This window comes from Nycticebus coucang, chromosome Y (genome assembly GCF_027406575.1).
Source record: "Nycticebus coucang isolate mNycCou1 chromosome Y, mNycCou1.pri, whole genome shotgun sequence".
NCBI classification, from domain to species: domain Eukaryota; kingdom Metazoa; phylum Chordata; class Mammalia; order Primates; family Lorisidae; genus Nycticebus; species Nycticebus coucang.
The window spans coordinates 35,059,257-35,087,132 of record NC_069805.1 but is presented as its reverse complement, the minus strand read 5'-3'; the positions used below and the strand labels follow the sequence as shown (position 1 = coordinate 35,087,132).

Genomic DNA, 27,876 nt, shown 5'->3' with positions numbered 1-27,876 from the left:
CCTGTCCAAAAGCCCTTCACACTCTCACTGTGTACATCGTTGTCTTTGAAAATACGCCTCTATCTTTGCTGCATTTCCTAAGCTTCCTGGGTAGAACTGACTCTTCCTCCCTTGTATCCTTTGTGTAATTAATTTACTGTAATTACAGACTCATGAATTACCTTTCTTATTTGTTTCCATATATCTTTGCCACACCCACTTAAATATAGGACAGACTCTGTCTTCTGTTTCTATGTTCAAATTATTCTCCCAGGTAGTGCGTATGCTTGATAAACATAGTGAATGTGTGTTATTTTGCTAACAGATTGATGTGTGAGTGAATCAATACATTTCCTGAAGTTGACTTTTCTTTTTCTCAATAGGAAGGAGCAAGAGAGTCAGAAGTTGGAGACAATACCAACACGATTGGTATTGTTGAAAGTGCTACACAAAAGCAAATAGGTAATGACAATTTTATTTTTGTGAAAATAAATTATAAGAGGTGGTAATCTTATAATTAGGGGAAACATCTAAAATTTTTAATTACATGCTATTATGAAATAAAAACCAATAATGGGTATTGGTTTAATTTCCATTCCTTTTATTTATTTTATTGTTTTTATTAAATCATAACTATGTACAGTAATGTATTTATGGGGTATGATGTGCTGATTTTATATACAATTAGGAATGCTTAAATCAAGCTGGGTCACATAGCCTTCACCTCACTTACTTAATTGTTGTGTTAAGACATTGATACTCTACACTTCATAGATTTGACGTGTACCCTTGCAATATGCACCATAGGTAAGGTCACAAGTAGATAATGTCCATTCCTTTTAAATATACTGTCCATTCCTTTTAAGTACGTTTCTTTTGCCACCTTTTTTATACTATAAACTTTTTCCTGAAACTGCTTTAACCTTCTGAAATTCTTTTGGCTATGAGTTTTATTTTACTGAAATAGTCACAAATGGAGATACATTTGTATATGTTTTGAAAATGCAGTAATATTTTTATCATTAATTTATCTTTAAATGACATTTTATAGATAAAATCTCTGTACTGTTATCAGGACACGACAAACCAAAAGAACCAAGTTTGTATTTGGAGGTACTGTCTTTTCTTATCATTACTTTAAAATATAAGCATTGACAACTTTAAAACATAAAAGGGATGCTTTTAATTACCTTTTCTCAGCTGTGTATGTGCCCACAAGGAATTATTTTCTTACATTATCAGGCCATAATTAATAAAGTAATTATGTGGAAAGAATGAGCTGCTGAATAGTAAAATTCTGCTAATTTGCAAGATTCCTTTAAAAAGACAGTGTAATATAATACAAAATGATAAGGCTTAGAAGTTATAAGAATACCATTTGGATTTGAAGTTAAGTTTATTTAAAAATTAAAGAATTATTCCAGATTCATCTATAGCCAAATGCATGAGTCTGTGGTAAATATGGATGTGTAATAAAAGGCCTAATGCAGTTTGGAGACTTGATTTTTATAACTTGGAACATGTAATGACAAAATCTGGCACTCAAAACTGTTACCATGTTTGAATTGGCCAGTCTAGATCATCAAGGAACATTTTAAGAGAAAAAAAAAAAAAATCATGGGGAGTAAGTGAACATGTTGGGCTGTAATAGTAACAATTTGATTTAGTGGAGTTTTAATAAACAAAAATCATTTTCTAAAATAGAACACATAGAATACTTTTGTGGCAGCCATGCTTCTGATACACTGTAGGTATGAAATACTGACAATTTATTCGGAAGCAGAGCTCAGGTAGGAAGACATGGGAAAGGCTGACCTCTTGGAAGCAGTGGTTGGGCAGCAGCACCAGCATCAAATGGATGTCAAAAGACATGTTATTCTGGATCTTTCACTTTCTGTGGAAACTGAGGAAAATTAATTAATTAATTTTTAATGTCTGTGACCTAATTCATAGACATGGCACTAATATCAACCTCTTAGGTATGTGTAATGAACAAATATAGTATGAAATCTGGAAACATTTTTATAGTCTGAAAAGTATGCATGCAAATGCAAGAAATGTTCACAGTTTTATTTAATGATTTAATAAATATGGGAAGTAGTTCTTTTTTAAAAAAAATCCTTCAGACAGTAGTGTCAAGGAAAAATGGAAAGTTAAGTAAGTTAGAACTGGCATGAGCCTTTCTAATTTGGGGTATAATAAGTTTTGGGAGACTATTGTGGCAGATATCCTGTAAGAATAGTGATTTTGTGCTTACGACCTTCCCAATGACATTTGTACATGTTTGACCTTGAAAAAAAATATATATATATAGAGAGAGAGATAGAATCTCATTCTGTGCCCTGGGTGGAGTGCTGTGGTGTCATAGCTCACAGCAACCTCAAACTCTTGGGCTTAAGTGATCCCCTTGCCTCAGCCTCCGAAGTAGTATCTGGTACTATGAGTACTAATTATGTGCTAAGTAGTTAGACATTGAATGTACAATAGGATGACTTACGGTATTGTAGTATCAATAGAAAGCCAAACAGCCAAAAAATCCGACTTACTATGTGGGCTTCATATAAATATTGTAGTATCAACAGAAAGCCAAACAGCCAAAAATTCTGACTTACTATGGGGGCTTCATATAGAGAAAACAGAGAATATCAGGTTAGACAATATAGAGGAAGATTGCAGTTAATGCGGAAAGGACTGGGGTGGAAATCTATAGTCAGGAAAGATCTTTCTGAGTGTGATTTTCAAGCTATCAGCTAAAGGATGAGAAGGAGCCAGCCATGTGAAATTGTGGGAGAAAGATAGGAAAGAAAGCAATGGATCACATATGTATCATTTTTTACTCTAAACATCCTGTTAACACCAGGAAGCAGAAAGTAGGGTAGTCATCATCATCATCATCAGTCCATTTTATTTTTATCATTATAATGCATAGAAATGAAAATGTGCAAATACATGTCTGGGATACCTTAGATGCTTCAAAAATAAATGTTTGTATTCTTTTATATCGAGGTTTTCTATAGTTCCGAATTTGCTTTTTGTTAGTAAAAAGTTACATACTATATCTAGTGTTTGTTTGATTTTATTTAAACATGACAAAACAGTTATTTTTAACTGCGGTATCCTTTTATTCAATCATAAGTAAAAACTCTACAAAACATATTTTAGATTTTTCTAACCTTTTGTTTACCTAAATAAAGCAGCTTCAGAAATGTTCTGTTTAGGTACACTTATGTTAATATGAAATAAAAATGAATGTTCAGTTTATGCCCAATATGACATATACAAAGTTTATTAGAATTCTGTGTGTCAAATTTTCATGCTAAAATTCCATTAAGAAATATTTTATGTGTTTAATCGGTAAGTATTAGAGCAAGTGTATTTTGTTTTAAAAAAAAAGTTCTCTTATTCCTTGTGGTGAGTACAAAGTAATCGGTTATTTTCAATCTTGTTCCATGTTGAAACATGCACGAGTTCATGTTTTTTGTGAATATGATTCATTTTGGCCTTTCATGCTGTGTTTACACACCGATATGCACATAAAAGTTGAGCTTGAGCTAGAAGCATATATGAAGTTCTGTATTGAAGTGTTTTGGCTTTCAATACATGTTTCTCTTAGTTTTATATGTAATTGCTTTTACCAAAAAAAATTCAGTTGTTTTTGAAGAAAATGATTAGCAAATATTGATGTAACTTATTATTTTTAATTTAACTCATATTGATATTAACTTTAACAGAGTATTTCAGAGACTCTTTCAGAGAAGGATCTTAGTCATTCATCTCAGGATGCCAATCAAGAAGAAAAAAACAGAGTAAATGCACAAGTAGAAGGTAAGAATTGTATTTTCCTGTAAAAGACAATTTTTACAGATGGGATTTTATTCTTGCTCAGGCTAGTCCTAAACTCCAGAGCACAAGCATCCACCTGCCTTCGCCTCCCAGAGTGCTGGGATTACAGGGTCGAGCTACTGCTCCCTCGGGACTCTGTGTTTCTAATATGTTCTCAGGTGACTCCAATGCTGCGGGTTCTTGGACCACACTAAGTAACAAGACTATAGACATCCCTGTAGAGAAATATATAGGAAGAGCTATTGGAGAACATTTCCAACAGAAGGATCAAAGGAGGGCATTATTTTGCTTTTACATGTATTTCTGAACATGTTCCTAGCCAGATGGGATAAAGAAAAAAGTGAACAATTCCAAATTATAGATATGAACTATTACTACTAATTGAAGAGGAAATAAGTGGCATAAATGATCCCTGAAAAGAATGGTGACGAGAGATCCAAAAAAAAGGTTCATGAGCAGGGAAAGAGGGAAGGAATAAGTTATACCCGTAATGTTGCAGTTAACGATGAAGAAAACTGAGAGAATGCTCTTGTATCGATTCAAGAAATTTGCATTTACACAGAAGATTAAGATTACTTCTGCCACAGAGATCACTGGAAGCAAGAGAGTGTGCTAGAATTATAACATGGAATTTGGAAGGATAGGATCCAGTATTTGAAACTATTTCTGTTTGAATTCTCCAGTCTGGATATTCAAGGAACATTTTGGGAGAAAAAAAGAATTGTGGGTAATGGTGAATCTGTGGGGCTATAGCAGCAATGCATTTCTCCTCCTGTAAGTGTTAGGCATCAGAGATATGTGCTATATGTATATTAATTCATAAAAATAGATTAACTTGAATATAAAAACACTGGTCATTTTTAAAAATATTCTTTATTAAAATAGGTGTTTTCTAAAATCAGATTAATGTAATATCCCCACAGAAAATATAGTCAAAAACCATAAATTTATAGAGCCCATTCCATGACTTTTCTTAATATTTTCAATGAATATGACACTGATTTTTAAATGTAAAAATTAGTTAATATGTTACAATGATGAGGTGAATCAATTTGTTTCCTTTTTTATAAATATGTCATATTTAGAGTGAATATGCATAATTACTTAGATGTATCTTACAAGGCTTTTGAATGAGTGGAGGAAGACATATTAAGATGGGAAAGCTAGAGGATACAGTGTACACCTAATCTGTAGGCCGCAGGGTGCTCCATCCCGTCCTGCTCTCATTTTTTCTTGGCCTCTCCAACTTTTCACCTTGCTCATCTCACCCTTTCCTTCTCAGCTAACACATGAGCTCTGGAAATGCCAACCTTGATGCATCTTATTCATTTTCCTTTAACTGCATTCCATAATTATCAAGTAAAATAGGTAAAAACTGTTTGCCAGTGATGCTATGGAATATTGTGAGCCTTGAGATCTGGGGAATAGAAATGGAAATAAATAACTTACAGTTGAGGTGGGGAAGTTGCAAAGGAGAAATCCTTAGAGTATTGAGGCCTTACTGAGGGAGGATATGCCTGTTTATCCAGGGAAAGAGCCATAATGAATGGAGTCCTCACGTAGCAATCTGTGTAAAAAAAAAAAAAAAAAAAGAAAGAAGATTGTCAGCATATGAGCAGAAAGCATTTCACATATATATCACCAGGCATACACTGATGAAGGTATAAAAAGTAACAACAACTTGATGATTAACATGTGCAACGCGTTGAAGGTTCTAATAGGAGGTAGACAGGAGTACATAGGTTACTTGATATGTTTTTCTGGATTGATAAAATTTTCTTTGTTTATGATGGCTTTGTCATTTATGTTGTATGGAAGAATTTGTGAGTGAATCTGTGATCTTCGTATGCCTTCTACCTGGTGACATCTAGCAGCCCCTTCTGAGTGGTTTTTCAAGTATTAGATGATTAGGAGTAATTTTTAAAGAGGTATATAGTTTGCTAAAGACTTAAGTTCATCTAAACTCTCAATTTATAAGATAAAAATAAATTTAGGTTTGTATACATTTTTATAAAGCTGAGAGATTTTATCACATCATTCTAAGCAATGTCATTTAACTTAATATATGAAATTTACAGGACACAAAATTTTATCAAAATCAGTGAAAGAGGAAGAAGAACCTAAAGGAAGTGAAAATAACCAGCCACAGGTATCAACAAATTTAAATTTAAATTCCTGGTTTAATGTTGTTTTCTTTCCATGAATGATGTGACGTAGTCCAAGGGACATTTCCTACTGGAATGGCATTTTAGAATTCATATGTGGTTAGCTAATATTTAATTTTAAACAGTTTTTTTTAACTAGTTATAAAACTTAAACCTTCCTAAAGTAAAGAGTGACTTACAGCTAATCTTTGTCCTTGGAATCCAGGCAGACGATTTTGGTGTTTTTCTGGCTCTTCAGTTTTGTAACCTTACATGATAAGGACGGTAATGCCAAGTACAGAATCATATTACTAAGCAAGAGAAATTACGAGCAATTTCATCATGATGACCACTGAGTTGGACTCATGTTCAAAGAGTCATTATTCCCAATTGTACCAAACCGTAATGTAGTTTTTATACTGCACATCAGTCGTGCCAGGTAGAGTGTTTCTTCCACCTTGTGGCCTCTAACTCAGTTCAGCGTGTGTGCTGAGAGAGGGAATTAGGTCATTAGACTGTGCCTATGTAGGAAATCCGACCTTGAAGAAAGGGACTTTGATGTGAGGGTACGGCAGCAAGTTGTAACTGACATAGCTTCAGGAAATTATTAAACGGTACCAAGGTTCCTTCACTCACTGTCTTATGAGGACATTAGAAAATATTAAATGTGGGGCGGCGCCTGTGGCTCAAGGAGTAGGGCGCCGGTCCCATATGCCAGAGGTGGTGGGTTCAAACCCAGCCCCGGCCAAAAAAAAAAAAGAAAATATTAAATGTGGGCTTAAGCCGACAGTCTGTTTCAGAAAATAGCACTGTCATATTGTGCTATATCATTTAAATTCACATTTGAGAATTGACTTTTCTTTCTGATTGCTACTGATTTTGTCTTGTGATAATGTAAGATTTCCCAGGTTTCAGTTATCAATTTTTAAACACAGAACGGAAATAAGCACGTTAATAGTGCATGTGTTGTACTCATGCTACCTGAAGAAAGACTCAGGTATACCCACTCTAGGTATAAATCAGATAGTGATTTATTACACCCGCGCAGGCCTGTTTTTGTCCAAAGGGCAAACGGCCCCAAGGCGAGGATCAAGCTGATTTTTATACCGATTTTGTGCTATGTGGCAAGCCAACCAAAAACAGGCAGGTGGTTAGCTCAGGGGCGGGGTTACAGAGTTGGCTTAGGGGGCCAAAAGCATGTCGGTTTTCACAAGGGTGGGGTTACAGTGAGTCAGGGGTTTGGCACTGGTTACAGTGAGTCAGGGGGTTGCATTCTGGCAGCTGGCATGGGGATAAACTTGGATTGGGAAATTTTACTCGAGTAAGCTTTCCATCATTGTTTAGCCATTGCTAGGGGGTTGTGGTAAGTCGCACCATTGTTTTACCTGTGTCTAGGAATCTTTGGGCACTAAGGGAACTTCCTGTTCTATTCTGAAACCTGTTTTGGGAATTAACCCAAGAGGGGGTTTAGATGTGCAGGGAACTCAGGATGAGACAGGGGCCTTTAGGGGTTCTTTGAATGGGTACTACACATGTTTGCATATGGAAACATGTCTCCTGACTAGGAATGAATGAGAACTGATAGAATGTATCTGTACATTCAGAACTTCCTTGCGTTCAAAAGTATAAGCAACTGTGCATCAAACAAGGCAAAGTGGAATGGGGAAGTAAATAAAAACACCTGAGAAATGAGTTGAAACAGAGTTCTGGTTAAAACTGTGAATAATACAAAATTCCTGCTTGTCCTTTAGTTGAGTTAGTGTAAGGAAGGAGCAAAGTTCTGAAAATTCACCATCTAATGTAACAAACAGTATACCAGACTGTGAGGGGAAAGATGTACCTGGAGTGTCCACTCTTTAGTGTTTGAGGCATTTTCTCAATAAAAAGGCCTCAGTCACAAAAATATGTCCCATCTCATGCCTACTTTGTGTTCCTGAAGTATAATCTCTACTCACCTCCTAAAGTTCATTTAAATGAAAGAAAAAGGTATACTGTAAAAATGCTAACAATGCACACGGACACTCGGCATGCATTTGACACAGGTGAGTAGAAATGTGAAGATAATACAAACACAAAAACAAGCAAGGAAGTCAGAAGTTATTGTCGAAATGAAGGGACACTGAGAGTTTTTTTTTTATGAAGTTCTTATTTTTATATCATTTTTTTATTGAATCATGACTGTACATTACTCCTTTTATGGGGTACAAGGTGCTGATTTTAGACATAATTTGGAATGCTTACATCAAACCAGTTAACATAGGGTTCACCTTACTTAATTATTTGTTGTGTTAAGATATTTATACTCTACTCTTAAAAGATTTGACATATACCCTTGTGATATGCACTATAGGTGATGTCCCACTGTTTACCTTCTCTTCACACAGCTTCCCCCTTCCCCTATTCTCCCCCGTCTTCCCTCTTTCATTCTGGGCTATAGTTGTGATTCATCATTCATGTAAAAGTATGGAGGATTATATATTTGTTTCATAACAGTACTGAGTATAGTTTTTCTTAGATTCTTGAGATATGTTACTAAGAAAAATATGTTCAAACTCCATCATGTGAACATAAAAGGGGCAAAGTCTCCATCTTTTTATGGCTGCACAATATTCCATGGTATACATATACCACAATTTGTTACTTCATTCAGGGGCTATGGGCACTTACGCTTCTTTCATGACTGGGCAATCATGAACTGTGCTGTAATAAACATTCTGGTGCAAATATGTTTGTTTTAAAATGATGATTGGTCATCTGGATTTATTCCTAGCAGAGGCATAGCAGGATCAAATGGTAGGTCTACTTTTAATATCCTAAGTGTTCTCCAAACCTCTTTCTAAAAGGGACATATTAGACTGCATTCCCACCAGCAGTGCAGAAATGTTCCCTTCTGTCCACATCCACACCAAAATCTGTAGTTTTGTGATTTTGTGATGTGGGCTACTTTCCTGGAGTTAGATGATGTCTCAAAGTGGTTTTGATTTGTATTTCTCTGATGATTAAAGATGATGAGCAGTTTTTCATGTGTCTGTAGGCCATGCGCCTATTTTCTTCAGAGAAGCTTCTGTTCAATTCTCTTGCCTAAAATGAAATGTGATCAATAGTTCTTACCTTACTAATTAATTTAGGTTTTCTGTTTAATCTAATTATCAAATCGTTGTTGGAAACATAACCTGAAAAAATCTTCTCCCATTCTGAGGACCGTGTGCTTGCTTTACTTACTTTGTTCTTTGCTGTGCAGATGTTTTTTCGTTTTATCAGATCCCTGTAATATATTTTTGGTGTTACTTCAATTGCCTGGGGACTGGGGTCCTCCTCATAGCATATTCTTCCAGGCCAATTTTTTCAAGTGTTTTCCCTGTCCCCGCTAATAGTATTTTTATATTTTTTTGTCTTAAGTTTAAACCGTTTATCCAATGAGAATCAATTTTTGTTAATGGTGAAAGATGAGGGTCCTGTTTCAGTCTTCTACAAGTCGCCAGCCAATTCACCCAGTACCATTTGTTGAATAGGGAATGTTTTCCCTGTTTATGTTTTTGATACGCTTATCAAAGATCAAATGATAGTAAGTGCCCAGCTTAATCTCTTGGTTCTCTATTCTGTTCTATACATTTACCTTGGTATTTTTGTGCCACTATCATGCTGTTTTGATCACTATAGATTTATAGTATAGACTGAAGTCTGGTAGGCTGATTGCTACTGCTTTGTCTTTATTTCTGAGTAATGTCTTGGCTATTGAGCGTTGCCTGCATTATAGATGACCATCCCTTCACCCTGAGTCTATATTTATCACTTAAGGTAAATTGAGATTCTTATATGCAACAGATATCTGACTTAAATTTGTATATCCAGTCAGCAAAACTGTGCCTCTGTAGAGGACAATTTTAGCCATTCACATTAATTGAGAATATTGATAAGCCTGGTAGTATTTTGGGCATCAATTTTTTTAAAGTCCAGTAGGCATTTTTAATCCTTTTGCAACAGTGGAAGTTGGATTTTGATCAAAAGTTTCTGAGTGAGTTGACTTTGCTGGTAGAGGATTGTGCTGGTCACTATAGAGGATAGGATTGAGAATATCCTGGAGAGGTGGTTTCTTTATGGAAAATTTCTTCAACATGTGAATGTCATTAAAGTATTTAACTTCTCCATCATAAATGAACCTCAGTTTAGCTGGATACAGGATCCTGGGTTGAAAGTTATTTTGTGTTAGGAGGTTAAAAGTTGATGACCATCCTCTTCTAGCTTGAAAAGTTTCAGTAGAGAGATCTGAAGTCATTCGAATATTTTCCCCCTTGTAGGTTATGGCTGTCTTACATCTGGCTGGTTGCAGAATTTTCTCCTTCATGTTAATTTTGGCAAAGTTAATTATTATGTGTCTGGGTGATGCTATATTTGGGTTGAGTCATGCTGGGGTTCTGAAACTGTCTTCTTTCTTCATTTCAGAATCTCTTGCCATGTTTGGTAAGTTCTCCTCGATTATCTCTTGCAGAAGAGCATCTTGGGGCTTTCAAAGCAACCTCATCCCCTTCAGGAATTCCTATAAGGCAAATGTTAGTTTGCTTTGAAGTGTCCCAGACCTCTCTGAGAGAATGATCCATTTTTGCTCTCCCTTTCTCTTCCACGTTGAGCATTTGGAAGCATTCAAAAGCTTTGTCTTCATTGTCAGAAATCCTTTCTTCTGCCTGCTCCATTCTGTTACTGAGGGATTCTACTGTATTTCTCAGATCTTTGAAGGCTTCAAATTCTTGCCTCAATGTGTCAAAACTTTGTTGATTTGTCTTTGAATTCATTGAATTCTTGAGACAACTCAATTCTCACAGAATTTGCATTTTGTCCTGGCTTTATTGCTCTATTGGCCAGGCACTATTTGAGTTCACAGAAACTATGGCTCAGTCCCACCCTGTGTTGTTGCTGCTGCACCTATACTCATGTAGCTGGCATCTCTGACTACACTGCACTCTATGTTGGGGCGGGTTCACTTAGTGCTCATAAATGACTCTCAGTTTCAGCCCTTCCATGGGCTGATGCTGTTGCCCTGCCTGCTTTTGTCCCGGCTAAGCTCCTGGGGAACACTTGCATCTTGGGCTCACAAATGTAGCATTTCTGACTCAGCTCTGCCCTAGGAGTGTGCCGTCTCTGCATGCACGTGGATTCTATTCTCTGTTCCTGCCATGCCACTCCAAGGCAGGTATCACCTCACGCATATCCTTTGCTCAGGGGGCCTGTGTGTCCATCCCACATCTGTTTCACCCATGGCCGCCACCAGAGCAAAGGCCCAGCTGCCTCTGCTTGCTAAGAGAGGTGGAAAATGTTTCTCCAAAACATCACCAGGGGCATGAGCCCTATTGATCCCACCACTGCAGCTGCTGGGCTGCCATGTGGAATGCCATCTCTCTCTCTCCTATATGGCTCCCATGATCCACAGTCCCCAGTTTCCACCCATGCCTCCATTTCAGCACAGACTTGTAACAGCCCACACCCTGTCCACACTTCTCGAGAAAATGCCCAAGAATATGGACTCCATGGGGGACAGGCTTCCAGACCACAGCATGAGAGTGGAGGGGAGTGCTGGAAGTTCAGAATTGCAGGTAGAGTCTATGTTCAGTTTTATGCCTGGAGGGAGAGTGCCATGGCACACTAGTGAGTCCTCTCTTGGGAAGGAGTTCTGGTTTATAGAGTGTCTCTCCCATGGGATAAAATAGGAAGAGCTATGAACTCTGCTTGCTTGCTTGTGGAAGGGATGCTTTGATATGTGCTCTTTAGTCTTCCCTCTTGGCTCAGCTCTAAACCATCAGCTTACTTCTAAACTTCTGTCCTTTAACTCTCCTTCTGGATGGGTGCCTCTGTGGAAATCTGGTTCCAATCAGCCATCTTGCCTCCTCCCCCACAGTGGATATTTTCAATCATTTCACCATTGAGGATATTAGGTTTTATTCATTTTCTGGGTGAATTTACTTTAGTGGTAGACCATTAAGCTGATCATGATGGAGGATGAGTCTGAGAATTTCCTGGATAGCTGGCTTAGTTATGGCAAATTTCTTCCACATGTGTATGCAGGTGAGGTATTTGATTCCTCCATCACAATGAAACTCAGTTTAGCTGGATACAGGATCCTGGGCTGAAAGTTCTTTTCTTTTCAGAGATTGAAGGTGAATGACCATCCTCTTGTGGCTTGAAAATTTTCAACAGAGATATCTACAGTCATTCTAATATTCTTCCTCTTGTAGGTTATACTTTTGTTATGTCTGGCTGCTTGCAGAATTCTCTCCTTCATGTTTACTTGGGTATAGTTAATTACAACATGTCCAGAAGATGCTTTATTTGGATTGAGTTGTGCTGGTGTTCTGACACTATCTACTATCTGAATTTCTGTATCTTTTGTCATGCTTGGCAAATTATCCTCCGTTATATCTTGGAGTAGAGGATATAATTTGGAATTATCCCCTTCTCCTTCAGGAATTCCCATTAGGTGAATGTTTGGTCTTCTGAACTGGTCCCACAACCCTCTCACCAAGTGATCCATTTTTGCTCTCTACTTCTCTGCCTCTTTGAGTGTTTTAGAGCCTTCAAAAGCTTTCTATTCAACTTTGGAGATCCTTCCTTCTGCCTGCTTCACTGTATTACTGAGGGATTCTACTGTATTTCTCAGTTCATTGAGGTCTTCATTTTTTGTCCTCCTTATGTCTAAATCATTGTATATTTTGTCTTTGAATTCATTGATTTCTTGAGACAACTTTTGAACTACTCCTTGTATTTCTAATTCCAACTTTCATTCCATTCTATTAATCTTATTTGCCATCCATATTGTGAATTCCTTTTCTGACATTTCAACCATTTGTTTATGAATGGCATATTCTATTGTGTCTTTTTTGTCATTCCATGGGGTTTTTAATCTACTCTGAGTATTCATATTACCAGAGTATTTCCACTGGTTCTGCCCAAAGATTTTTTTTTTTTTTTTTGCAGTTTTTGCCCATGGCCAGTTTTGAACCTGCCACCTCCAGTACATGGAGCCAGCATATACTGCATATACTTGTCCTTGAGCCACAGGCGCCACACCAGCCAATGGTTATTTTTCACATTTTGCCTGGAGAAGCTGCTAAAGTGAAAATGGTTTGAGGGATCCCTGAGTTGTAGTTCACCATCCCTTTATGAAAAAGTTGGAACTAGAGACTGTGGCTTTTTTCCCTACAGCTTTACAAAGGTCTCTTTCCATCGTGCATCCTGAGAGTCTGGGGACATGGTAGGTGTGATGGGGCTAGGTGGCTCTGTTTTGTATTCAGCCAGCCTTTATCCATTCCTAGGGAATCAATGGCTTTTGTCTGAAATCTTAGCTGGGGAGAGATAAAAGCAACTAAGACACCACACCCCCAAGCAGCAACAACTTGAAGAGGAGAATCAGTCTCTCCCATTTCAACCCTACCAGGGTTCAACCTTGGAGCATCCCCAGGTAGCCAGCCCAGGTCAGGAGTTCTAAACTAATTGTCCTGGGCAGCAGAATCGCTGTTCATGTGGGAGAGTTGAAAATGTCTCCAACAAGCAGACAACAGGGGTCCACTGGCAGTTCAAATATGACTTGTTCTGGTACTCCATGGAGTCAGAAAGGCCTACCCAGCAAATGAGTTAGTGCAGGGAGGTTGGAACTCCTTCCCCACTTTTCACATCTGCCACGAGCAGTCAATGTTAATCCAGAGGGTCTGTTGCCGAGTTCCCTCCAATGAGCAAATGTGCCAGGGTTCTGCACCTTCCAAATTCAAAGGGGAGTCAATGATTCCTTAACCAGGCCGTTGCATTCTGCCACCAGCACACAAAGGGAGCTGAATCCTGACACCCTTTGGTGCTCATTGGAAACTGGGTCATGTTTTCCCTGAGTCTGCTCCAAGCTGGGGGTTGACTCAGTGTGTGTTTTACTCCCTCAGAGAATGCAGCTCTCACACAGCCAGACTTCTCCTCTGGTACCGCTGTGGGGCGAGGTTGGGGTCCCTCTAGTGGTCCATAGAAGTGGTGAGATGGCTTCCCAAAATTTTACCATGGAGGGAGCAGGGTACCATCACTGCTGCTTTTCCACCACATAGGTCCCCAAGCCTCTGGCAGCCGCTACTATGTACTTGGTGGCACTGGGCCAGTCCTCCACCCCTTGTATCTCTCCACTTCTTCTCATGTCACATTTTTAGCGTGCCTGTCCCATGGCCCATACAATGCCCAGCCCTAACAAAGAACCACCAGAAACTCTGAGCTCTGCAGGGGTTAGACTTCCAGACTTCTAGGCCCGGGGAAAAGATGGACTGAGAGTTCAGAATAGCAGGGAAAATACTTGTCCAACTTTTATGCCAGACAAGAAAATGGCCATGCTCACAGCTTTATTGGGTTTGTTCTGACTATTATCATTCTTTCTTTGTGGGAGCTTATGCTGAAAGCTGTCTCCGTAGAGAAGTGGCAGGAAATGGGAACCCCAAAACCATTAATGTGAAAATAGATATCAGAACTGTGCTTCAGTCTAGTGATGCAAAATTTGTAACTTGATAACAGCAAAGAAATGAAGTGTGCCTCATTCAAGCAAAAGGGCACACTGCTTCTGCTGCTATGGGCACTTATGATGAAGGAAAAACAGTACATGCTGAACATGTTTGTGAGGCATTAGATGAGTTCAGCAAATCTAAGAAGTATAAATCATGAAACCTGAATCAGAAAATGTGTATTTCTCCCCACCACCTAGAGACAGATCATCAAAAGCATATGTGTTTATGAAGCAAACAATAGAGCAAATTATGTAAACAAATCAGAATGAGGAAGGCCGGTAGAACTCTCACCTTCCAAAAAGAAAAAGTTCAAGTTCCAAACGAGGTAGATGGTTCCCTTCCCACTGCTGCTTTTTCCTTTGTCAGTTGTCTGGTCCATTCTGATTTTCCAATTTTGTATGTTTCGTTAATCACATTTATTCACCATTTTACTCTTACCTCCTACAATGAACAGAAAACAGAACTGAGGGTCACCATCTTCATCATGATTTTTATGTTCATTAGTATAATGTATAGAAAAGAAAATGTACAAGAAAGTGTGCAGAACACTTTAGGAGATTCTAAGAAATGTCTTCTCTGTTTTCATCCTTCACTTTTTATTTTATTTTTTTGTAAATGATTTTTTTTATTTTATTATTTTTTATTGTTTTTTAATTTTTGTTATTAATACTAAATCATAGCTGTGTACATTAGTGTGATCATGGGGCACCATACATTGGTTTTATGAACAGTTTGACACATTTTCATTAGACTGGTTAACATAGCCTTCCTGGCATTTTCTTTGTTATTGTGTTAAGACAATTACATTCTACATTTACTAAATTTCACAAGTACCCTTGTGAGATGCACCACAGGTGTAGTCCCACCTATCACCCTCCCTCCGCCCATCTTCCCCCCTCCTTCCCCTGCCTCTCCCCATTCCCCATATTCTTAGGCTATAACTGGGATATAGCTTTCATATGAAAGCCAAAAATTAGTTTCATAGTAGGCTGAGTACATTGGATATTTTTTCTTCCATTCTTGAGATACTTTACTAAGAAGAACATGTTCCACCTCCATCCACGTAAACATGAAAGAGGTAAAGTCTCCATCTTTCTTTAAGGCTGCATAATATTCCATGGTGTACATATACCACAGTTTATTACTCCATTCATGCATCGATGGGCACTTGGGCTTTTTCCATGACTTAGCAATTGGAATTGGGCTGCAATAAACATTCTGGTACAAATATCCTTGTTATAATGTGATTTTTTGTCTTCAGGGTATAAACCTTATAAACCTAGTAGAGGAATTATAGCATTGAATAGCAGGTCTATTTTTAGATCTCTAAAGGTTCTCCAAACATCTTTCCTAAAGAAATGTATTAATTTGCATTCTAACCAGCAGTGCAGAAGTGTTGCCTTTTCTCCAAATCTACGCCAACATCTCTGGTCTTTGGATTTGGTGATAGGGGCTAATCTTACTGGAGTTAGATGGTATCCCAAGGTAGTTTTGATTTGCATTTCTCTGATGATTAAAGGTGATGAGCATTTTTTCATATGTCTGTAGGCCATGCCCCTGTGTTCTTCAGAGAAGTTTCTCTTCAAGTCCGTTGCCCAGCCTGCGATGGGATCACTTGTTCTTCTCTTGCTAATGCGTTTGAGTTCTCTGTGGATTCTGGTTATTAAACCTTTGTTGGAGCCATAACCTGCAAATATCTTCTCCCATTCTGAGGGCTGTTTGCTTGCTTTACTTACTGTGTTCTTGGCTGTGCAGAGCTTTTTAGATTGATCAGGTCCCAGTAGTGTATTTTTGAAGCTGCTTCAGTTGCCTGGGGTGTCCTCCTCAGAAAGTACTCACCCAAACCGATTTCTTAAAGAGTTTTCCCTGCACTCTCTTCTAGTATTTTTATCGTCTCATGTCTTAAGTTTAAACCTTTTATCCAGTGACAGTCTATCTGTGTTAATAGTGAAAAGTGTGGGTCCAGTTTCAGTCTTCTACACGTTGCCAGCCAGTTCACCCAGCACCATTTGTTAAATAGGGAATCTTTTCTCCACTGAATGTTTTTAACTGGCATGTCAAAGATCAGATAACAGTAAGTGGCTGGATTCATCTCTTGGTTCTCTATTCTGTTCCAGACATCTACTTATCTGTTTTTGTGCCAGTACCATGCTGTTTTGATCACTATTGATATATAGTATAGTCTGAGGTCTGGTAACATAATTCCTCCTGCTTTGTTTTTATTTCTGAGTAATGTTTTGGCTATTCGAGGGTTTTTTTGATTCCATATAAAACTAAGTATTATTTTTTCAAGATATTTAAAGTATGACAGTGGGGCTTTAATAGGGATTGCATTAAAATTGTATATCGCTTTGGGTACTATGGACATTTTAACAATGTTGATTCTTCCCAACCATGACCATGGTATGTTTTTCCATTTGTTAATGTTTTCAGCTGTTTCTTTTCTTAGAGTTTCATAGTTCTCTTTATAGAGATCTTTCTCATCTTTTGTTAGATATACTCCCAAATATTTCATGTTCTATGGCACTACTGTGAATGGAATACAGTCCTTAACTGTTTTTTCAGCTTGACTATTGTTGGTATGTATAAAGGTTAATGATTTATGAGTGTTGATTTTGTAACCTGAGATGCTGCTGTATTCCTTGATCACTTCTAAGAGTTTTGTTGTAGAATCCCTGGTGTTTTTCATATATAGAATCATATCCTCTGTGAAAAGCATAAGTTTGATCTCTTCTGACCCTATATCGATACCCTTGATCACCTTTTCTTCCATAATTGTGATGGCTAAAACTTCCATCACAATGTTAAAGAGCAGTGGAGACAATGGGCAGCCTTGTCTAGTTCCTGATCTGAGTGGAAATGATTTCAGTTTAACTCCATTCAATATGATATTGGCTGTGGGTTTGCTCTATATGGCCCCTATCAATTTAAGAAATGTCCCTTCTATACCAGTTTTTTAAAGTGTTCTGATCATGAAACGATGCTGGATATTGTCAAAAGCTTTTTTCAGCATCAATTAAGAGAATCATGTGGCCTGTGTTTTTTATTTTGTTCATACAGTGAATTATATTTATAGATTTATGTATGTTAAACCAGCCTTGAGACCCTGGGATAAAACCGACTTGGTCATGATGTATAATTTGTTTGATATGTTGCCGGATTCTCTTTGTTAGGATCTTGTTGAATATTTTTGCATCTATATTCATTAGTGATATTGGTGAATAATTTTCTTTTCTTGTTAGGTCTTTTCCTGGTTTGGGGATCAGGGTGATGTTTGCTTCGTAGAACTTGTTGGGTAGTCTTCCTTCTTTTTCTACGTTTTGGAACAGGTTGAGTAACATAGGTACTAGTTCCTCTTCAAAGTTTTGGTAGAATTCTGACGTGAAGCCATCTGGTCCCAGGCTTTTCTTTTTAAGGAGATCTCGTATGGTTGATGCTATTTCAGAACTTGATATTGGCATGTTCAACAGTTCCACTTGATTCTGGCTAAGTCTTGGAAGATGAAGTGCTTCCAAGTATTGGTCAATTTCCTTCAGATTTTCATATTTCTGAGAATAAACTTTCTTGTAATATTCTTTAAAATCTTTTGAATTTCCGAGGAGTCTGTTGTTATTTCGTCTTTGTTGTTTCTGATTGATAAAATTAGAGATTTTACTCTTTTTTTGCTGGTGAGGTTAGCCAAATGTTTATTTTATTGACATTTTCAAAAAACAACTTTGATTTATTGATCTGTTATATAATTCTTTTGTTTCAAATTTCATTTAATTCTGCTCTAATTTTGGTTATTTATTTTCTTCTACTTGGGGTGGGAATGTTCTTCCTTTTCCAGTTGCTTGAGATGTCCCATTATGCTGTTAACTTCCTCTCTTTCCGTTCTCTTGAGGAAGGCTTGCAGTGCTATAGATTTCCGTCTTTGGACTGCCTTTGCGGTATCCCAGAGGTTCTTACAGTTTGTGTCTTCATTGTTGTTTTGTTCCAAAAATTTGGCAATTTCCTTCTTAATCTCATCTCTGACCCAGGTATCATTCAGCAAAAGGTTATTTAACTTCCATTTTTTTATATGAGTGTGCAGATTCCTGTTGTTACTGAGTTCAACTTTTATGCCACGGTGGTCCGAGATGATGCAAGGAATAAGTTATATTCCTTTAAATTTACTTAGGTTAGACTTTTGACCTAAGCTGTGATCGATTTTGGAGTATGTTCCATTGGCTAATGAAAAGTATGTGTATTCAGTTTTGTTGGGATGAAATGTTCTCTAGATGTCTGCTAAATCCAAATGTTGGATGGCTGGGTTTAAATCTAAAATTTCTTTGCTCAGCTTCTTTTTTTTTTTTTTTTATTGTTGGGGATTCATTGAGGGTACAATAAGCCAGGTTACATTGATTGCAATTGTTAGGTAAAGTCCCTCTTGCAATCATGTCTTGCCCCCATAAAATGTGACACACACCAGGGCCCCATCCCCCTCCCTCCTTCCCTCTATCTATTCCCCCCTGATAACCATAATTGTCATTAATTGTCCTCATATCAAAATTGAGTACATAGGATTCATGCTTCTCCATTCTTGTGATGCTTTACTAAGAATAATGTCTTCCACTTCCATCCAGGTTAATACGAAGGATGTAAAGTCTCCATTTTTTTTAATGGCTGAATTGTATTCCATGGTATGCATATACCACAGCTTGTTAATCCATTCCTGGGTTGGTGGGCATTTAGGCTGTTTCCACATTTTGGCGATTGTAAATTGAGCTGCAAGAAACAGTCTAGTACAAGTGTCCTTATGATAAAAGGATTTCTTTCCTTCTGGGTAGATGCCCAGTAATGGGATTGCAGGATCAAATGGGAGGTCTAGCTTGAGTGCTTTGAGGTTTCTCCATACTTCCTTCCAGAAAGGTTGTCCTAGTTTGCAGTCCCACCAGCAGTGTAAAAGTGTTCCCTTCTCTCCACATCCACGCCAGCATCTGCAGTTTTGAGATTTTGTGATGTGGGCCATTCTCTATGGAGTTAGATGATATCTCAGGGTTGTTTTGATTTGCATTTCTCTAATATATAGAGATGATGAACATTTTTTCATGTGTTTGTTAGCCATTCATCTGTCGTCTTTAGAGAAGGTTCTATTCATGTCTCTTGCCCATTGATATAAGGGATTGTTGGCTTTTTTCATGTGGATTAAGTTGAGTTCTCTATAGATCCTAGTTATCAAGCTTTTGTCTGATTGAAAATATGCAAATATCCTTTCCCATTGTGTAGGTTGTCTCTTTGCTTTGGTTATTGTCTCCTTAGCTGTACAGAAGCTTTTCAGTTTCATGAAGTCCCATTTGTTTATTTTTGTTGTTGTTGCAATTGCCATGGCAGTCTTCTTCATGAAGTCTTTCCCCAGGCCAATATCTTCCAGTGTTTTTCCTATGCTTTCTTTGAGGATTTTTATTGTTTCACGCCTTAAGTTTATGTCCCTTATACATCTTGAATCAATTTTTGTGAGTGGGGAAAGGTGTGGGTCCAGTTTCAGTCTTTTACATGTAGACATCCAGTTCTCCCAACACCATTTATTGAATAGGGAGTCTTTCCCCCAAGGTATGTTCTTGTTTGGTTTATCAAAGATTAGGTGGTTGCAAAATGCTAGTTTCGTTTCTTGGTTTTCAATTCGATTCCAAGTGTCTATGTCTCTGTTTTTGTGCCAGTACCATGCTGTCTTGAGCACTATGGCTTTGTAGTACAGACTAAAATCTGGTATGCTGATGCCCCCAGCTTTATTTTTGTTACAGAGAACTGCCTTAGCTATACGGGGTTTTTTCCGGTTCCATACAAAATGCAGAATCATTTTTTCCAAATCTTGAAAGTACGATGTAGGTACTTTGATAGGAATGGCATTGAATAGGTAGATTGCTTTGGGAAGTATAGACATTTTAACAATGTTGATTCTTCCCATCCATGAGCATGGTATGTTCTTCCATTTGTTAATATCCTCTGCTATTTCCTTTCTGAGGATTTCATAGTTTTCTTTATAGAAGTTCTTCACCTCCTTCGTTAGGTATATTCCTAGGAATTTCATTTTCTTTGAGACTATGGTGAAGGGAGTTGTGTCCTTAATTAGCTTCTCATCTTGACTGTTATTGGTGTACACAAAGGCTACTGACTTGTGGATATTGATTTTATATCCTGAAACATTACTGTATTTTTTGATGACTTCTAGGAGTCTTGTGGTTGAGTCTTTGGGGTTCTCTAAGTATAAGATCATGTCGTTAGCAAAGAGGGAGAGTTTGACCTCCTCTGCTCCCATTTGGATTCCCTTTATTTCCTTGTCTTGCCTAATTGTATTGGCTAGAACTTCCAGCACTACATTGAATAGTAAAGGTGACAGAGGACAACCTTGTCTGGTTCCAGTTCTAAGAGGAAAAGCTTTCAGTTTTACTCCATTCAGTAAAATATTGGCTGTGGGTTTGTCATAGATAGCTTCAATCAGTTTTAGAAATGTGCCACCTATGCCTATACTCTTCAGTGTTCTAATTAGAAAAGGATGCTGGATTTTATCAAATGCTTTTTCTGCATCTATTGAGATGATCATATGATCTTTCTTTTTGCCTCTGTTAATATGGTGGATAACGTTTGTAGACTTGTGTATGTTAAACCAGCCTTGCATCCCTGGGATGAAGCCTACTTCATCATGATGAATGACTTTTTTGATGATAAGCTGTAATCTATTGGCTAGGATTTTGTTGAGAATTTTCGCATCTATGTTCATGAGTGAGATTGGTCTGAAATTCTCCTTTTTGTTTGGGTCTTTTCCTGGTTTTGGTATCAGGGTGATGTTTGCTTCATAGAATGTGTTGGGGAAGATTCCTTCTTCCTCAATTTTTTGGAATAATTTCTGCAGGACAGGAATAAGCTCTTCCTTGAAGGTTTGATAGAATTCTGGAGTGAAGACATCTGGACCAGGGCATTTTTTGGTTGGAAGCTTTTTTATTGTTTCTTTGATATCAGTGCTTGAAATTGGTCTGTTCAGGAGCTCTATTTCTTCCTGGCTGAGTCTAGGGAGAGGGTGTGATTCCAAATATTGATCCATTTCCTTCACATTGTCAAATTTCTGGGCATAGAGTTTCTGGTAGTATTCAGAGATGATCTCTTGTATCTCTGTGGGATCAGTTGTTATTTCCCCTTTATCATTTCTGATTGAGGTTACTAGAGATTTTACTTTTCTATTCCTCGTTAGTCTGGCCAATGGTTTATCTATTTTATTTATTTTTAAAAAAAAACAACTCCGTGTTTCATTAATTTTCTGAATGATTCTTTTGTTTTCAATTTCATTGATCGTTGATTTGATTTTGGATATTTCTTTTCTTCTACTGAGTTTAGGCTTAGATTGTTCTTCTTTTTCCAATTCCATAAGATCTCTTGTGAGATTGTTGATGTGCTCTCTTTCTGTTTTTCGAATGTAGGCATCTAAAGCGATGAATTTTCCTCTCAAAACTGCTTTTGCAGTATCCCACAGGTTTTGGTAGCTTGTGTCTTCATTGTTGTTATGCTCAAGGAAGTTAATAATTTCCTGTTTTATTTCTTCCTTCACCCATCTGTTATTCAACAGAAGATTGTTTAGTTTCCATCCCTTTGGGTGGGGTCGAGCATTTTTGTTAGAGTTGAGTTCCACCTTTAGTGCCTTATGGTCTGAGAAGATACAAGGTAAAATTTCAATTCTTTTGATTCTGTTGATAATTGTTTTGTGTCCCAGGATATGGTCAATTTTGGAGAATGTTCCATGGGGTGATGAGAAGAATTTATATTCTTTATCTTTGGGATGGAGTGTTGTATATGCGTCTATCAAGCACAGTTGTTCTAGGGTCTCATTTAAGTCTCTTATATCCTTGTTTAATTTCTGTTTAGAGGATCTGTCCAGCTCTGTAAGAGGAGTGTTAAGGTCCCCTGTTATGATGGTTTTATCAGATATCATATTGCTCAGACTGAGTAAGGTCTGTTTCAAGAATCTGGGAGCATTTAAATTGGGTGCATAGATATTTAGAATTGAAATGTCTTCATGTTGTATTTTTCCCTTGACCAATATAAAGTGACCATCTTTGTCTTTTTTGACTTAAATTGCTTTAAATCCACATGTATCTGAAAATAAGATTGCAACTCCTCTTTTCTTCTGAATTCCATTTGCCTGAAAAATTGTCTTCCAATCCTTGACTCGGAGCTTTAATTTGTCTTTTGAAGCCAGATGTTTTTCTTGCAGACAGCAAATGGATGGCTTGTGTTTTTTTAATCCAGTCAACCAATCTGTGTCTCTTCAGTGGGGAATTCAATCCATTAACATTTATAGAGATAATTGATAAGTGTGGTAGTATTTTATTCGTCTTATTTTGTGAGAGTCCATTGCTTAGTTTTGTCTTTTGCATCAGTGTGGAGGTTTGGTTCTGTCCTTTAATTTCCGAGTTCTTACTTTGCTGCTGATCCATTGTGGTGGTCCGTGTGCAGAACAGGTTGAAGTATTTCCTGTAGAGCTGGTCTTGTTGTGGCGAATTTCCTCAATGTTTGTATATCCGTAAATGATTTGATTTCTCCATCAATTTTGAAGCTTAGCTTAGCAGGGTACAGAATTCTGGGCTGAAAATTGTTCTGTTTAAGTAGATTAAAGGTAGATGACCATTGTCTTCTTGCTTGGAAAGTGTCATTAGAGAAGTATGCGGTCAGTCTAATGGATTTGCCCCTGTATGTCAAGTGGCGCTTACTCCTGGCAGCTTGCAGAATCTTTTCTTTTGTCTTGACTTTGGACAGGTTCATCACAATGTGTCTTGGAGAAGCTCGGTTAGAGTTGAGGCGACCTGGGGTCCGATATCCCTCTGAAAGCACTGTGTCAGAATCTTTGGTGATATTTGGGAAATTTTCTTTTATAATATTCTGTAGTATGGCTTCCATTCCTCTGGGACATTCTTCTTCCCCTTCTGGAATTCCTATAACTCGTATGTTGGAACGCTTCACAAAGTCCCATAATTCTGACAGTGAACGTTCTGCTTTCTCTTTCTTCTTTTCTGCCTCTTTTACTATCTGAGTTACCTCAAAAACTTTGTCTTCTACCTCTGAAATTCTTTCTTCTGCATGGTCTAACCTGTTGCTGATACTTTCCATTGCATCTTTAAGTTCCCTGATTGACTGTTTCATTTCCTTCAGCTCTGCTATATCCTTTTTATATTCTTCATATCGTTCATCTCTGATTTGATTCTGTTTTTGGATTTCCTTTTGGTTAGTTTCCACTTTGTTAGCAGTTTCCTTCATTGTTTCCATCATTTCTTTCATTGTTTTCAACATGTGTATTCTAAATTCCCTTTCTGTCATTCCTAACATTTCTGTGTAGGTGGAATCCTCTGCAGTAGCTACCTCATGGTCCCTTGGTGGGGTTGTTCTGGACTGGTTCTTCATGTTGCCTGGAGTTTTCTGCTGATTCTTCCTCATGGGTGATTTTTTTTATCTGTTTCCTTGCCCTAATTTTCCTTTCACTTCCTCTTGCTCTTTAAGTTCTCGTGCCTGTGGACTGTGGTCTCAGCTGCTTGGGAGGCTGAGTTGGAAGGAATGCTTGAACCCAGGAGTTCAAGGTTGCAATGAGCTGTGAACACTCATTGTGTGCACTCCAGGCTGGATAACAGAATGAGACTCTGTCTCTCAACCGTTGAGGATTGGAGGTCCCAGTTCCCCAAACCCACCTGACCTGGTTCAATTACTTGGCTGAGACAAGTCTCAGGGCAGCAAAGAGAGATTTTATTTAGGAAGAACAAAGAGAAAGTTTAGAGCACTTCCAAAGAGAGTTAGAAGTCTGCTCAGCTTCTTAATGGCGGATCTATCCAGCACTGCCAAAGGAGTGTTGAAATCTCCGACTATTATGGAGCTGGAGGAAATCAAGTTGCTCATGTCTTTTAGAGTTTCTCTTATAAATTGAGGAGCATTCTGTTTGTGTGCATAAATATTCATAATTGGAATCTCATCATATTGAGGATTACCCTTAACAAATATGTAGTGACCATTTTTGTCTTTCTTTACTTTTGTTGGTTTAAAGCCTATTGTGTCAGCAAATAGAATTGCAACACCTGCTTTTTTCTCATTACCATTTGCCTGAAATATGGATGACCATCCTTTCACCCTGACTCTATATTTATCTTTTAAGGTAAGATGTTACACTTATATGCAGCAAATATCTGACCTGACTTTTTGTATACAGTCAGCTATACTGTGCCTCTTTAGAGGACACTTTAAGTCGTTCACATTAATGGAGAATATTGATATGTCTGGTAAAATTTTGGGTATCAAGTTTTTTGAAAGTCCAGTGGACAATTTTAGTCCTTTCTCCACTGTGGAAGTTGGAGTTTGATCAAAGTTTCTGAGTGAGTTCTTTTTTTGGTAGAGGATTGGGGTGTCGCTATGGAGGATAGTTCTGAGAATATCCTGGAGTACTGATTTGGTCATGGCAAATTTCTTCAACATATGAATGCCATAAAGGATTTAATTTCTCCATCATAAATGAAACTCAGTTTATATGTATACAGGATCCGGGGTTGAAAATTATTTTGCTTTAGGAAATTAAAGGTCGAGGACAACCCTCTTCTGGCTTTAAAAGTTTCAGCAGAGACATCCTCCGTCATTCTAATATTCTTCCCTTTGTGGGTAATAGATTTCTTGCATCTAGCTGCTTTCATTATTTTCGCCTTCATATTGACACTAGTGAAGTTAATTATGACATGCCTGGGGGATATCTTGTTTGGATTGAGTTGTGCTGGGGTTCTGAAACTGTCTGCTATCTGGATTTCGGAATATCTTGACATATCTTGAAAATTCTCTTTCATAATTTCATGAAGAAGGGCCTCTGTGCCTTGCAAGACCTCTTCATCACTTTCAGTGATTCCAATGAGGCGGATTTCAGCCTTCTTCAAATTATCCCAGAGCTCTCTGAGAGAATGATACATTTTTGCTCTCCATTTCTCATCTTCTTTGAGAGTTTGGGAGTGTTCAAACACCTTGTCTTCAATGTCAGAAATCCTTTCTTCTGCCTGCTCCACTCTGTTACTGAGGGATTCTACTGTATTTTTCAGATCTTTGAGGGCTGCAAATGCTTGCTTCAGTGCATCGAAATCTTTGGTGGTTTTGTCTTTAAATTCATTAAATTCTTGAGACAATGTTTTAATTTCTCCTCAAATTTCTAATTCTGACTTTTGAATTGCTCTTCGGATTTCTAATTCCAGATTTTCCTCCATTCAATTAATCTTGTTTGCAATCCAAATTCTGAATTTGATTTCTGACATCTCAGCCAGCTGTTTATCAATGGGATCTTCAGCTACATCTGCCATATCTGTCCTTTGGGAGTTGTTGATCTATTCTGGTTATTCATGTTACCAGAATTTTTCCACCAATTGTGCCCCATGATTACTTTACACCATTTGATTTTTCCTCTGGAGCCTTGTCGAGGACCCGTGCAGTGCTACAGCCTGAGATGTTGGGGATCTATTTGATGTGGTGGGGCTAAGTGGTTCTGTCTTGTTTTCAGCTGGTCTCTGTTCACCCCTAGTGAAACAGTTACTCTGGGTTGAAGTATCAGCTGTGGAGTATTACCAGCAATTAAGTCACCCTGCCCTCCACAGGCAAGAATTGGAAAAGAAAATCAAACTTTCTTACAACCACACACCCAGGGCACCATTTGAATAGTCCTCAGGCAATTGGCTCAGTTCAAAAGGTCCAAATCAATTGTGTCAGTCAGCACCTGCCTCAGGTGGGAGAGTTTAAAAGGTCTCTGGCAACTGGAACGCAGGGGTCTGGTGACAACTCAAATATGACTTGCTCTGGTGCTCCGTGAATTCTGGAGGACCCAACCAGCAAACAGATTAGTCTGGGAAGTTTGATACCTTCTTCCCCATCTTGAAGTTCTGTCACACCCAGTTACTTCTAGCCCCTCAGGGCTGTTACCCAGTCAGTTGTCTCCAGTGAGCAGATACTCCAGAGGTTTGCACCTACCTACATCACAAGGAAGTCTGTGTCTGCTCAGCCAGGCCGCTGCTCTCTGCCTCTATCCATTAGGGGGTGGTGAGACCTGTCAAACTCGGGCAGTTGATGGAGGCTGGGGGGTGTTCACTTTGTTCCAGCCGCGCCCTAGATTAATGTTACTGGCCCAACAGAACAACCTTGTTGGAGTTTGTTTCTGTCCCAGCTAAATTCCTCTGCAGAGGAGGGGCTGATTTGAATTCCCAGAACCTGTGCCTCAGGCCCTGTCTTTACTCCTGCAGGTTTTTATTTGCAGCACGGTCAGCTGTCAGCTCTAGCCTCCTGTCCTCCTTTGTCTATAGGCTGATGATCCCCTGAGGGCCGGGTGCGTCTTATGCTCAGTAGAGTGGTCCTCTTGGTGAGCCCACTCTGGGAGTTTCCTTGTTCTGCGCGTGCTTTTTCTAGTCCTCGTGTTCCACCCAGGCCAGTACCGCCTCAGGCAAACCCTTTACTCATGGGGCCTGTGTTTCAGTCCCAAATCTGTTCTGTGGTGGTTGCCATCTGAGAAGATGCCTGGCCTCCTTTAGTTGCCCAGGGAGACAGGGGGAGTTGCTTTGGGAAATCTGAGCGTTTGCCTTTTTGTTGCTAAAGATGACTGCTGCTCTGTGCCTCGGGGCACTGCCGCTGCGGCGTGATTCCCTCTCAGCTGACCATCGTCTCCTCACTCCCATGCCACAGAATCAGCTCTGACCAGCTGCAGTCCAGGTCCTGTCCACACCCCTCGAGAAATCACACAAGACTCTGGACTCCTGGGGGACAGGCCTCCAGACCTCAGAGTGAGAGTGGAGGGAAGTGCTGGGAGCTCAGAATTGCAGGTCGTAACACGAAACTCATTGAGACCAAATGATCACATAAACATATACAAAGGCTACCAGACACACGAGCCCGTAGATGCACAGACAGAGATAGATAGACATACAGACAACACCCACGACAACAGCAACAAAAAACAACTACAATAAAAATAGTGATAAATGTAAAATAATTGAAAAAAAGAAAAAAGTGGTGTTCATAAAAAAGTTAAAGAAATAAGAAAGGAGAAATTAAAATTAGAAAAAAAGGAAATAAAAATATGTCTATAAAAATCATAAAAAATAATAATAGTTCCTCCAAGAAAATGGTGAGGAAAAAAACAGAACAAAAAAAAAGAGAAAAAGAAAAAATGGCACCAATCACAAAAATATTATTCTTGTACATATGTAGAAATATACATCTGTATGTATGATGTAGGGATCAATTTTCGTAGGAATATATTTATAATGCAGTATACTTTCTGGACACCAGGAGGCGCTGTGAGTAGTTTCCAGGCTTATACCTGATTCACAGTTTATACTGTTACCACCTAAGCACCCTACCTGGCCGATCGCCATTTTGGAGTT

At 38.4% G+C, this 27,876-nt stretch overlaps 1 protein-coding gene across 1 annotated transcript in view; it reads left to right on the top strand.

Moving 5' to 3' along the window:
- The window catches only part of LOC128579077 (putative ankyrin repeat domain-containing protein 19), a 75,049-nt gene that overhangs the window by 42,481 nt on the left and 4,692 nt on the right, over positions 1-27,876 (top strand). Inside the window, exons 8-11 of the mRNA XM_053581354.1 lie at positions 363-441; positions 1,031-1,092; positions 3,711-3,804; positions 5,901-5,971. Of these exons, the coding sequence (XP_053437329.1) occupies positions 363-441; positions 1,031-1,092; positions 3,711-3,804; positions 5,901-5,971 (306 nt within the window). The remainder of the gene's footprint in view (positions 1-362; positions 442-1,030; positions 1,093-3,710; positions 3,805-5,900; positions 5,972-27,876) is intronic.